The sequence below is a fragment of the Sphaerodactylus townsendi genome, linkage group LG03 (assembly GCF_021028975.2).
Source record: "Sphaerodactylus townsendi isolate TG3544 linkage group LG03, MPM_Stown_v2.3, whole genome shotgun sequence".
Lineage (NCBI taxonomy): Eukaryota > Metazoa > Chordata > Lepidosauria > Squamata > Sphaerodactylidae > Sphaerodactylus > Sphaerodactylus townsendi.
The window spans coordinates 170,164,654-170,178,786 of NC_059427.1; the positions used below are offsets into that span (position 1 = coordinate 170,164,654).

Here is a 14,133-nt window from a genome sequence, read left to right on the forward strand (position 1 = left end):
GCCATCAAGTTCAACCCCCTTCAATGCAGGAACACATAATTGAAGCACTCCTGACAGATGGCCATCCAGCCTCTGTTTAAAAACTTCCAAAGGAGACTCCACCTGAACAGACCTTACTGTTGGGAAGTTTTTCCTGATGTTTCGGTGGAATCACTTTTCCTTCACCTTGAACCCACTACTCCTGGTCCTAGTCTCTGGAGCAGCAGAAAACAAGCTTGCTCACTCACCAACGTGACATCCCTTCAAATATCTAAACATCAGACATAGTCTGTAGTATTGTATCTAGATGGATCCATTTTCCTCTGGATCTTCTCGTTCTCAGTGTGTGCAGAGTTGGTCTCTAGTACAAGTTAGGTCGTATGTTCCGAGCCACACTGTGAGAATACCTTCCTTCTCCTATTCTAGTTCTGAGCCAGGATATTCCTCACATCTTTGCCCTGACCCTCTTTGAGGATTACATTTACTGGACTGACTGGGAGACCAAATCCATCAATCGGGCTCACAAGACCACTGGGGCCAACAAAACCACGCTCATCAGCACTCTGCATCGGCCTATGGACATCCACATCTTCCATCCCTACAGGCAACCAGATGGTGAGTGCCATGCTGGGTTTGCTCAGCTACAAAACCTTAGAGGGAGGGAGGTTGACTTTGCTTGGGGATCGAACTCAACTAGTATGCATCAGAGTCCAGAAGAAATTATTTCAGGGTACAACTTCTCCAGTGTGGACAGAAAAAGAACCTTGGAGCCCGCAATAATACCTATAGCTGAATGGCTCTTCTATGAGAGAAGAGAGACTGTGGTGTCCTGTAGATTCTTCAGTGGAGTCTCCACCCAACAGCGTTTCCATTTTCTTTGCAGGCTGATGGGCTAACAACAATGTGTGGGAAGAGTATATGCTGTGTACTTATCTCTATGTATAGAATGGTTAATAATGCACCCAGTGGAGCAGAAGTCTGAGACTTGGGGCACACTTCCGTAGGAGAGGGGCTCAAACAATAGGAGCTTGTATTATATCTCTGGAAAAAATTCAGTTCTTCCTTTCTCATGTGTACAGATAGGATTCACTTGGGAGGAGTGCACAGAAAGACCTCCAGTAGCTGTGTGCCATAGTAACCAAATGGGAAGAGCTCTTTTCCCCAGAGGGCCTACTAACTCCACCCTACACTCTGTTGAGGCTTCTGTCCTCCTGGAAAGAATGGCCAGTGGAGGCCATCAAGGGGTGTCTCCCGGGGGTCCAAGATAAGTAGGTCAGACAGCAGACAGCCCAGGAAGAGCTTGTTCCATCAATAAAAAATCAATCAAAATCAACAAATCCATCAATCAAAATCAACAAATGCAACCTCCTTAATTTTCAATCTGCTCTTCCTTCTCTGTCCCTACACTGCATTCTGAATGACTGTTGTTTTCTGTGTTTCTTTCTTAAATGTAGAAAAGAGTTGCGCCATGCATTTCACCCACACCCGTAGTGTGAGGAGTATTTGGAAGAGACTAGGTTTTATTTTGGTCCATCTTGACAAAGGCACCAGCTGTTGACCTAACCTGCCTCTCTACTGCTGCATCTTTTTCCCTTTTATCCTTCAGTCCCCAACCACCCCTGCAAAATCAACAAAGGCGGCTGCAGCAACCTGTGCCTGCTGTCACCAGGAGGAGGCTTCAAGTGTGCTTGCCCAACCAACTTCTATTTGGGTGGAGATGGCAAGACCTGCATCTCCAACTGCACAGCCAGCCAGGTAAGTAGAGTGATGCATCAACATGGCTCCATCAGCCAGCGATACCCTGGGTATACATCCACTCATTCAATGTTTTATCCCCATGCTCTCGCAGCCTCTGGAAACCTCAGATATGACCCCCCCCCCAGTCCATAAGACTCTAGTTCAGGGGTAGGGAACCTGCGGCTCTCCAGATGTTCAGGAACTACAATTCCCATCAGCCCCTACCAGCATGGCCAATTGGCCATGCTGACAGAGGCTGATGGGAATTGTAGTTCCTGAACATCTGGAGAGCCGCAGGTTCCCTACCCCTGCTCTAGTTCTTGTGGGGTCTCTACAACCGGGAGAGTGTCACAGCCACTTTTCTTCGAGGTGGTGCCTGTAGAACAGAGTACTTGCTCTTCCTTTATCAGCAGTTCTCTCTTGGCTTAACAAACCCCCTAACAAACTTCAGAGAATCCGTTGTAGACCGTGAGAGTTTAGCACGATTGCATAGAAAATGAGGGTGCTGCCTCATCTAGGAGGGTTTCCAGAGCTCTCTCGCATGGGAACTGTGATTTGTAGGGTGACATGGGTCGCAGAGGAAAGCCTCTACCTAATCTCAGCTTCACCTCCGTTCCTTCTCGTCGCAGTTTGTTTGCAAGAATGACAAGTGCATCCCTTTCTGGTGGAAATGCGACACAGAAGACGATTGCGGAGATCACTCGGATGAGCCCGAGAACTGCCGTGAGTGAACAGCTGGGAGAGGACCCTTTGGGGTTGGGGAGATGCTTAGCGTGGATACTGCTGAAGTATCCTCCTGGCCAGATGTGGGTTGTTTGAGGTGAATGACTCCATAGCCACTTTGACAACACAGCTGGCACTAAAATTCTGACTGTCGGGAACACCGTGATATAACGTTAGAACCCTGAGGTCCCTCCTGGCTGATAATGTCTCAAGGAACGACACAATTAAGGAGTTTGTAGGATTTCTGGTGAAGCGAAGGGTGCTCCTGATAGTCTGCAGATGCACCCAGCTTCACATTCTGGACTTCTTCATAGAAAAAGCTTTCCAGAACTTTGTAAGCCATCTTCTGACTACTCCCTAATCCTGCCTTTCCCCCACCCACCTGTTGGGTTATGCCAGCTACATATTAATAATTTCTCCTCTGTTTAAAATAATTGCTTTTTTCTAGCAAAATGCAGCCTCCAGAAAGAAAATGATGTGAGGGAGAAAGGGAAGCTTTATCCCTTACCTCCTCTTCCATTTTTTTGCTGTTCAAAAACCTACCCCAAGGTGCTTTTATTCATGCTATGGAAAAGTTACAGCTCCCCTCCAGTCTGTAAAAGCAGCTCAGGATTGGCTTTGTCTAGCACAGGGGTAGGGAACCTGCGGCTCTCCAGATGTTCAGGAACTACAATTCTCATCAGCCAATTGGCCATGCTGACAGAGGCTGATGGGAATTGTAGTTCCTGAACATCTGGAGAGCCGCAGGTTCCCTACCCCTGGACTCTAGCAAGAAGATCGTTGGCTAGGAAAGGGGTTAAAGTTTCTTCCTTGCTCCCTGCCCCCATGCCCCATTGTATTCCTCCTCCAGGAAATAACCCCAACAGCTAAATTAGAAAAGAACAACACACACACACACACAGAGAAGAACTAGTTAATATATGGTTGAGTGATCTACTGTGGCTTTGGCCCTTACTCGTTTGGCTCAGTACCTGAGCTGGGGATGATTTACTTGGCAGTGCATTGGGACAGGATGTATGTGAGACCGGCCCTTTTTAACAACTGAGCAGACCTGCGCAGCCTTTTATGATCATAAGGATGGATAGGATGCAGCACTCCTATAGGCTCAGGGGTGAAACAGCTGAGTGGCTGATTTTCCTTTCAGAAACAAGGCTTATCCAGTCTTATCACAGTATGAAATTCCCCATTGATGTGTCCTGCTCACAGAGACTCTTTCAAGTTGGTACTGAGGCTTTGAGCACGTGCAATGAGCTCTAAAACATGTCACCCTTTAGCAATGTCTAGCCCAGTGGTTCTCAACCTTCCTAATGTCGCGAGCCTTTAATACAGTTCCTCATGTTGTGGTGACCCCCAACCCTAACATTTATCCATTTTACAGATAGAGAACACTGATGCAGAGAGTCTTAGGCGACCCCTGTGAAAGGGTCGTTGGACCCCCAAAGGGGTCCCGACCCCCAGGTTGAGAACCACTGAAGCCCAGGCATATGGAAGGTATACTGCATGCCATGCTGATATCAGATTCAGCTGCTATATTTCTCAGACCATACCCTTCATAGTGGCTGCTCCATGCAGAGTGAATAGCTTCCCAATGCTGTGTGGATAGAAGAAACTGCGTTTATTCAAAGTCAGAACGTTGCTCCATGCAGCTGTGTATTTTCTGCAGCTCCCAGCACCTGTTGAGTGAGCTCCTTCTAAATGGAATACAAGATGTTCTGCATACAAAGTAGACACTCTACCGCTGAGCCAAAGCCCCTATGCTAGCACAATTTATTCCTTTTAAGCATGGACCAGCAATTTAGCACCTGGACTGGTTTCCCTATTATGCTAAACCATAGAATGAATTCCAGCCAAATTAGCAGTGATCTAACCATCAGGGAGTGAAGCAGCGTAAATGACCAGTCTGGCATTCCTTGGCTTGGATTTTGAAGTGTGGATGCTTTTGCCTCTGTTTCTATTTGTAGCAGAATGTAGGAGGTGTCAGAGTGGCAGGCTGGCTAAAAACAAAAAGGATGTTCGGGGGGGAAGTGGTCCCTAGTAGGTATGGCTCATTGCAGGAGTCCCTCCTTCCAAGTCATTATTAGGCTCTGTGTTCTCTTGCAGCTGAATTCAAGTGCCGCCCGGGGCAGTTTCAGTGCTTGACGGGTGTCTGCACCAACCCGGCCTTCATCTGCGATGGGGACAATGATTGTCACGACAGCTCAGATGAAGCCAACTGTGGTGAGTGTCCTGGCCTTCCCAGTTGACCAACCCATGTTGTAATGTTGGTTTGTCTGCTTATTTTCTTCTCCTTTCTTTTATCAGATGACTTTCTATATAAATACTCCCAGTGTGTCTTAGGAAATTTGAGAGTTTAAAAATACGTGACATCTGATGGTGGTGGAAAAATGCCATCAAGTTGCATTCAACTTATAGCAATCCTATAGGGCAGGGGTCTTCAAACTATGGCCCTCCAGATGTTCATGGACTGCAATTCCCATCAGCCCTGCCACTTGACCATGCTGGCAGGGGCTGATGGGAATTGTAGTCCATGAACATCTGGAGGGCCATAGTTTGAAGACCCCTGCTGTAGGGTCTTCATGGCAACAGGTTCAGATAGGTTTTGCCATGGCCTAATTCTGCATAGCAGCCCTGGATGTCCTTGGCAGTCTCCCATCCTAGGACTACCCAGAGCCAACCTTCTGAGATCAGGTTAGCCTGGGCTATCAAGTTCCACAATACCTGTTAAATAGGTCCATATTCAAAGCTGTGAAAGCATGAAGACAACAAGCTAGCTCATTGAAAATCCCCAGAAAAAGCCACATTGTTATGAAATAAAACTGGAAACACTTTCTGGAACTTTCTGGTAAAATTCCCTGAGATGCTGTTGTGTAACATAGGTGCTTTTTCTAACATTGCGTAACGTAGGTGCTGTTGTGTAATGTAGATGCTTTTTAAGAGCACCTTGGCTGTATGCACCTACTACCAAATCTGTCTTTTCAAAAAAAGAGACAGCACATGGCTCTTTGAGGAGTTCCTGACCTCTGAGAAAGAGGTTCTTCTGGTTTATCAGCCACAGCCAGCAGAAGGTGCTGTGGACCACAACTGATAGCTGAAGATCTAGGACCAGAGCAGGGGCCAAGCTGCAAACCTTAAGAATGACTGGGATGCCTTCCAGGACCTTGTCCACTAATTCCCAGAGGATCCCCTACCACAGTGGTTCTCAAGCTTGATGAATGGGGGCCCCACTGGGGTCCTACTTGCAGAGTCTCGCCCTGCTACTTTTGCTCTCCCCAACATAATTCCAGAATCTCACAGCGTCAAACACTGAACATAATTGATTGTGTTTTGGTACTTCTAAATATACAGCAATGGGCCCTGTTTTATGGCAGTTTTGCCCTTTTGTGGAGGCAAACCCAAGTTTGCTGCCAGGTCTCCCGAAACCTCCTTTCTGAGCTCATGCTGTTTTGTGGTCCCCTCCTGGCTTTGCAATCCACTTGTGAGACAGTTGCAACCCACAATGAGTTCCAATCCACAGTCTGAGAACCGCTGACCTACCCGTCCTGTTTGTGTCTCATTGGGGTTTCAGTTTCATCTAGTAGCTACCAGGGGTGAAGGAAAGGTTCAAGATGTGTTGAAAGAGGTAGATTTCACCCAGTATACTATACAGAGCTGTTTAACAGCACTAGGAACTACATCAAATCTACCTTCTGGAGTCACCTGGTCAGATATGTCTGGATCCATCCTAAAGTAGGAACTCTTCTACATCCAGTTTTCCCCAGCATCTTATTAGAAACATAGCCAAGAGTTTGGTTGCTAAAACCACAACGCTAACCTAATATTTGACCTTGGCTAATGAGAGCTTTTCTGTTAACCGCATCCATTGCAAACACAGATGGCCTTTTGGCTGAAGGCCAAGCTGGGGTTTCCTTGGTGTTGTCTCAGCAGACTGCCAGCTTCATCGTAAACCGCTTCGAGAACACTCCGTTCCACTTCTGGCCCCACTCACCGGGGAAATAAAATTTAAAATGGTACTCCAGTACAGCATTTCCTCTGAATAAAGAATGAAAAGGGAGAACCAGAAGTACAAGGGCAATTGCCAGTCGTTTTGCTGGTTTCAATATTGGAAGGTGTTGGCTTTGCTTATGGGGATTGCTTTATATAGTGAACAACAGAGGTGCAAACATGTGCCTTTGTTCTGTAGCCATGTATACTTCCCTGAGCTTTCGGAAAGAAAAGGATAATAGATATATAATCAGTCAGTTAATCCAGCCCTTTACAGCAGAGATTGCTTTACATGAGATTGCTGAGCTTCAGTTCATTCACAGGCTCAGAACAGTGGACCCTGCAGGGCTGAATAGGGACATAAGATTGGGGTAGTGTGGTGTAGTGGTTAAGAATGGTGGACTAATCTGGAGAACCAAGTGATTCCCCACTCCTCTAGATGAGTATTGCACTCTTATCTGCTGAACTGGATTTGTTTCCCCACTCCACACATGAAGCTTGCTGGGTGACCTTGGGCTAGTCACAGTTCTTTGGAACTCTCCCAGCCCCACCTGCCTCACAAGGTGTCTGTTGTGGGGAAAAGAAGGGAAGGAGTTTGTAAGCTGCTTTGAGACTCCTTACAGAAGAGAAAGGAGGGGTATAAATCCTGACTCTTCTCACTCTCCTCCTCTTCCTCCTCCTCTCACTACTGATGCTGTTTTGGATTTCCTACCCCTAAATATCCTCCCTCCCTGTTCTAATCAAGCCAGTCACATTTTGCATTGTTCCTTTGCATCCTGATTCCCTTCTTTGCAACCTCGCTCCCACTTTCTGACCGGGATATAAGGGCTCAGGGATCTCTATTCCTCATATCTATTCCTCCTTGTATCTATTCCTCCTTGCCTCTTGAAAGCTGATACCCTGGAAATCTTGTTGCTATCTTAAGTTCCTACTGAATTCGAACCTTGCTCTTCCTCCACAGACCCACCTAAAACCACCTGAACACCAGTACATCCCATGAAATGCACAGTTATAAAAATCAGTGTTCAAGCTAAGATTTTCCTTTCTCCCTCTCTTTTTACAGAGGCACACGTCTGTCTGCCCAGCCAGTTCAAGTGTACTAACACGAACCGTTGCATCCCTGGCATCTTCCGCTGCAACGGGCAGGACAACTGTGGTGATGGAGAGGATGAGAAGGACTGTCGTAAGTTATGCCTGGAAAAGAATGTGGGGAATCTCACTGTCTGGTGTGCCTGCTGGAAGAACAGTCGTCACTGAACACGCTGTGCAAACCTTTCCAGTGCCAAAAGCACAAACTTTGTCCTGGGCTGGTTTGGAACCCACAGAACCACATGTCTTCTGGGTTTTAAATGATCAAACGAGATGGCCAAGGTTACTTCTTTGATTAGGAAAAAAGAAAAGAACTTAACTAAGTTTATTGATAACTCGAAACTTGATAACTCCAAATAGGAAAAAAATGAGCTGATGGTTTATGGATTTGAGAACTAGGAAATTAAGAAAATGGACATAATAGAGAAAAATGTGGCTCCTATTGAATTAGCAATAATAGTAATAATCAGTAAGAATTAATTGAATTATAATTTCATAACTGTAACCAGGGAGGAAGTGGTCCATTTTTAACTGTGTGTTATATTTGGTGCAAAAGGCCCTTCCTTTTCCCCTAATAGCAAAGTTTCCTTTTTGTGTATGTTTTAGTTGTTGTTTGTTTCCTAAAAAATCTTAATAAAACTATTTAAAAATAAATAAATATAACAATCGAAAATTCCACACCAAAATTGTCACCAACCATTTTTGCATTTTATGTACTACTGTCTGTGATAAATGTGCACTACATTTATCACGTATTTTAAGCAGAAGTTCTAATTTTGCAAAATTCATGTTTATGGCAAGGGAAGCTATACCAGATATCAAAGCCCAGACTTCTTGAATGCCTGGTCAGTCCTTCTACGGCTTCTGGTACATTTCAAGGGAATACTAACTTGGTGCTGCAAACCTGTGGATTAGACCCATTCTTTAAAGAAGGGTGTTGGAATCCCAAAGTTGCCAAATTGTGCCTCCAGGCCCAGTTTCTGCATCTGAATAGTGGACTCTCAGAATTCCCAGAATCTCGATCATAGTCCATTTCTTTTTATCTTTCCATCCCAATGACATTACTTTATGTTCAGCTCTTATCATCCTTTTATACATTAAACCATATTTTTAATCTATTTTATTCTCCTCAATTGTTCCTGTAAACAGCAAACCTTTGTTTAAAACTATTTTAATCTTCACAAGTTTCTCTATATACAATAATATTTTTCCCAATTTTTTTTACCTCTTTACATTCAATCCACATATGAGTATAATATGCCTCCAGTTCTCCACAGTGCCAACATTTTGGACTAAGTCCTCTAATCATATGAGCTAGTTGTATTGGAGTTCTATACCATTTAAGTATTATTTTTCTTTCCATCTCTGCATACTTTTCTATTTTTACATTATTTATACTTTCCAGTATACGTTCTGTTTTTTCATCGTCTAACACTTCTTCCTTCTCCCATTTTTGTTTTAATACTCTTTTCATGAATTCCTTATCCTCTATCATACATTTGTATATGAAACCTAGGATCTTTGTTTTATCTTTCTCATAGCTTTCCAGGCACTGTGCCATTCAGAATCTCGATCATTGTCAAACTGTGAACATGCCAGAATGGGCCAAACTCCACCTGCTTTGTGACCTGTGGTTTTCTTTTGACTTCTCTTTCCTTTGCAGCGGAGGTGACTTGTGCCTCAAACCAGTTCCAGTGTGCCATTACCAAACGCTGTATCCCTCGGGTGTGGGTGTGTGACCGAGACAATGACTGTGTGGATGGATCTGACGAACCTGCCAATTGCAGTAAGGCACTTCTGTGTACTGTGGGAACCTGCAGAGCCTTCCTTTGACCTTGGGAGGAAATAATGGGTTGATTGCTTTTGAATCCTATAACTTCTTGCCGGGGGTTCTCAGCCTTTGCACCATGGAGGAGGTGAGCTGGGTCCCTAAAACTTCCTTGTTCTTCAGTGAGATGTTAGAAGGCACTACTGTGAAATAAACAAACAACAAGATTTCTCAGAGCTCATTTAACATGAGTCATGTGCACAGATATGGGAGTGAAAATGGCTCCTTTCAGAAGATTTTGCTTAGTCCTTCTGGATCTATCCAGCAAGTTGGTGTTCTCTAAGGCCCCTTCCACACGTGCAGAATAACTCACTTTCAATGCACTTTGCAGCTGTGTGGAATAGCAAAATCCAGTTGCAAACAATTGTGAAAGTGTACTGTTGAAGGCTTTCACGGCTGGAACCACTGGGGTGTTGTGGGGTTTCTGGGCTGTATGACCGTGTTCCAGTAACATTTTCTCCTAAGGAGAAAAGGCTACTGGAACATAAGAACACATAAGAACACGGCCATACAGCCCAGAAACCCCACAATACCCCAACTGTGAAAGTGGATTGAAAGTGTATTATTCTGCATGTGCGGAAGGGGCCTCTGGCATGTAGCTTCTTCTCTTGCTCAACGAAAACACAAATTCCACTTTTGACATAAATGGACAAAAAGGTACTCAGATTTACTCATGTTTTCATAAACGTGTACCATTGCATCATTTTCACTATTTCAGCATCTGCAAAAGTTGGATTTTGCTGGGAGATAAATTTATAAGAAGCATTCTGTTTTGCAGGCAGAAATGAAATCACAGTAGGTGTGTGTAGTCCAGGTAGTCTAATTGGATAGGGCGAAAGAAACACCAGAGGACATTCAGTGCTTTAAAGTCTGTTTCTTCCTTTCTCTACTCAAAAACCCAGCAGCGTTTTGCCAAAACCCAGTTTGCCTTCCACTACTGATCTCCCTCTGCTGTCACTGAGGGGAGCGGGGAACATGGGGTGCATTTTAGAGTATGTTCTCAGTTGATGAGGATAACCATGTAGGTCTGCAGTAGAACAGCTAGATTCAATAGCACCTCAGAAACCAACAACAGTTTTAAGGTATGAGCTGTTAAGATCAGAACTCCCTTCATCAGACGGAGGGAGCTTTGATGATTCAGTTTACTACAGGCTTAAAAATGGCATCCCTTTGATTACCTCTGGTGGGTATGCATTGCTTCCAGGCAAGCAGGTGATCTCTGTCTGCACACTGTTTTGGTTTCTCTTTCTGTTTGGAAGACAGATATAGATGTGAGTCCAAGCAGGATGATCCTTCCTTCCTTCCTTCCTTCCTTCCTTCCTTCCTTCCTTCCTTCCTTCCTTCCTTCCTTCCTTCCTTCCTTCCTTCCTTCCTTCCTTCCTTCCTTCCTTCCTTCCTTCCTTCCTTCCTTCCTTCCTTCCTTCCTATATCCCCTCCTCCCCCAATCTTGCTGGTCTTTATGTTGCTATTGGATTCGAATCTAACTGTTCTAAGTGTCCATTTACCTTGAACTGGATAGTACTCTGCATGAACCAAGTTGTACACCCTATAAATATTTCCAGGTACTTTGGATCCTGGAGTTGTGCAGCAGACGTTATCAAAAGGATACTCTGAAGCTAGAACTTTTGAAAACTCGTGGTCTTGTAACTTATTATTTAAAATCAAATGCATCATTTCTCATGGCTCTACAGATATGGTAACCCTTGAAATGTGAAGTCCCCAAACAGCCCTTTTAGGGAAAAGAATTTGGACGGCAGACCCATGCAGCTGGTTTCTAATGACATCAACCACCTCCATTTTTTTCTTTTCTTCTTTGACTATTCTTCCAGCACAAATGAGATGTGGCCTGGATGAGTTCCGATGCAAGGATTCAGGTCGGTGCATCCCAGCACGTTGGAAATGTGATGGAGAAGATGATTGCGGAGATGGCTCAGACGAACCAAAGGAAGAATGTGGTGAGTTGAAGAGGGGATAGCCCGGCTGACTGAGCTGAGACAGGTCAGGAAGGTGACTATTGTGCTCCGTGCCCTGTAGTTTTTTCACGTTGAAGGGCTTGTCGTCACAGTCTTACCCAGTTGTCTCAGCCATTTCCTGCAGTGGATCCTGCTGTGAGCAGGGAGTGGCAGCCTTTGCAGACCTAGACAGCAGATCCCAAGGCAAGAGCAAAGCTTTGGGAACCAGCAAACACTTCACCAGTGGGATGCCAAATGAGCACTTCGCCTGCTTTCCAATGCACGGGACATTACATACTGCCACACTGTGCAACTGGTGGCACAATTACCTGTGTTGAGCATGGGGATGTCCCATGGAAAATAGACCCACATTTTCCTAGGTCACTTTAGCATTCCTACCTGTGTGCTAAGGTGCCTAGCTAGGAAGGTGGGAAGCTACCATGGATATGATCTGTCTCTCTAATGGAAAGCAGGCGAAGCACAAACCTTTTTTTTCACACTGCTCCATGAAACCACTTGGTAGAAGTCTGTATGGGATTAGTTGGACATTTCTTCCCATTTATTGATGTTGTCTTCCCCCTACTCTTTCCTTCCTTCCTTCCTCCCCAAATACCTTGTTCTTCATTTTCAGACGAGCGGACCTGCGAGCCTTACCAGTTTCGATGCAGGAACAACCGCTGTGTGCCTGGTCGCTGGCAGTGTGATTACGACAATGACTGCGGGGACAACTCAGATGAGGAGAACTGTAGTATGTGCTCCCTTCAGTGCCACCCTTAAAATAGCAGATTGTTTTCATGTAGGGCAGGGGGAGGGGGCAGGGGGATGAAGGTGATCTCCCGTCTGCTCAAGGAGGCTGCGGGCATATCCACACTAGTGTTAGAGAAGGTGAAATGAGCAGATCTGGACAAGATAAATCAGACTTCCCTTCAACAAAAAGTGGTTCAACGCAACGAAGCAGGAAATGGCATCGAGGCTGAAATGAGCAGGAACTGGAGATATTGGGGTGGGGGTGGGGTAGATTTTAAGGCCACAGAGTGTTTTCTGCTCTGGGGGGTAATTTTTGTAAGGAGAGCATCAGGTATCCTAGCAAAATGATGGATCGAGTCCCGTGTCCAAATACTGTCATGCCAACAACTGTTTCCTTCCAACTCTGTGCCATTTCTTGTCCTCATCTCAGCCAGCAGTAGCTGTGTGGGAAAGCCTTGACCTCCACGAACCTCCCAGCTTGTGGTGAGAGCCAAACCAGATGAGATGTTGGGAGTTCCGTCTCCAGGACTCTCAGTGTGTTTTCCCCCCAAATGCAGTTATCAGACCACTGGCGTAATGCCCATTGGGCAAGGTGGGCAGCTGCCCAGGGCATCACCTTGTGGGGGGCATCAAAATGCTGGGTTCGTTTTTGGGTATTTTAGTGGTTTTCCATTTTTGGCCTGTAGGGGGCGCAGTTTTTAGGCTAGCGGCACCAAAATTTCAGCGTAATCATCAGGAGACGCTGTCCTTATGCTAGCCCCCAAGTTTGGTGAGGTTTGGTTCAGGGAGTCCAAAGTTATGGACTCCCAAAGGGGGTGCCCCTATCCCCCATTGTTTCCAATGGAAGCTAATAGGAGATGGGGGCTACAGTTTTGAGGGTCCATAACTTTGGCCCCCCTGAACCAAACTGCACCAAACTTGGGGGGTATCATTAGGGAAGTCTCCTGATGAGACCCTGAAAGTTTTTGAGACTGTGCCTTCAGAAATGTGCCCCCCACAGCCTACTCAACCCCCCATTGACAAGCCAATGCAGAAGAGAACTCAATGCAAAGGAACAGAGATTCTTGGGCAAATTTCTAGAGGATGTTCCTGCAGGGGGGGTGCATTTTTTTGGATATGTATCGGCACCAAGGGTACAGGTATCATCTGGAGATGATGGCACCCCCCAAGTTTGGTGCAGTTTGGTTCAGGGGGGGCCAAAGTTATGGTCCCTCAAAACTGTAGCCCCCATCTCCCTATCCAAGCTACCACTGGAAACAATGGGGATGGGGGCACCCCAGCTGGGAGTCCCATAACTTTGGACTCAGCTTGGGCCAAACCTCACCAAGCACTTGGGGGGGAGTAGCATAAGGACAGTCACCTGATGATATGCTGAAATGTTGGTGCTGATATGTCTAAAAATGCACCCCCTGCAGGCACCAATGTCCTGGTGCAAAAAAAAATTTGGTCGTGGTGGAGTGGCCGCCCATGGGGGGGGGCATCCAACTCAGGTTTGCCCAGGGCTACAGTTTGCCCAGGGCTGCCTCGTTACGCCCCTGTATCAGACCCACAGGTTTTATTATGCTTGGGACCAGGGAGAGGGGCTCAGCTAACACCCACCATGCACTGTTTTGCCTACCTGAAATGGCCTCATGGAACTGCTGTTTTGGGGGAATGTATTGGAATACTTGTGTGTTTAGCCCAGGGTTCTGCAACCCGCGGCTCTCCATGCTGGCAGGGACTGATGGGAATTGTAGTCCATGAACATCTGGAGAGCCGCAGGTTGCAGACCCCTGGTTTAGCCCAATGAGACAAATAATGGCTCCATGGGGCCATTTCAGGGTGAGAAAATGGGGAGAAGTACCTTAAGTCCACTTCACCCCACAGCCCTGACCTCAACTGTACTTTGTAAGCTGATTTTAAAAAACACGAGGAACTCCAGACGCAGAAATTCCTGTGTCTCATCTGGTTTTGCTCCACAGACATGCCGATGTGAGGTTCAATTTTAGCACCCCACGCTAAGTCGTCAGTTTGCGAACTTTCTAAAATTCAGTCAGGCAGTTGGAATTTGATGGTTGACTCTTCTCCCGCTGCCCAACAGTGCTGCTTTAAAAGCTG

General features: G+C 45.9%; 1 protein-coding gene across 1 annotated transcript in view; it reads left to right on the forward strand.

The window, feature by feature from the left end:
- The window catches only part of LRP1 (LDL receptor related protein 1), a 466,085-nt gene that overhangs the window by 421,376 nt on the left and 30,576 nt on the right, over positions 1–14,133 (forward strand). Inside the window, 8 exon segments of the mRNA XM_048487597.1 lie at positions 406–594; positions 1,586–1,734; positions 2,346–2,439; positions 4,540–4,656; positions 7,484–7,603; positions 9,173–9,295; positions 11,167–11,292; positions 11,921–12,037. Of these exon segments, the coding sequence (XP_048343554.1) occupies positions 406–594; positions 1,586–1,734; positions 2,346–2,439; positions 4,540–4,656; positions 7,484–7,603; positions 9,173–9,295; positions 11,167–11,292; positions 11,921–12,037 (1,035 nt within the window).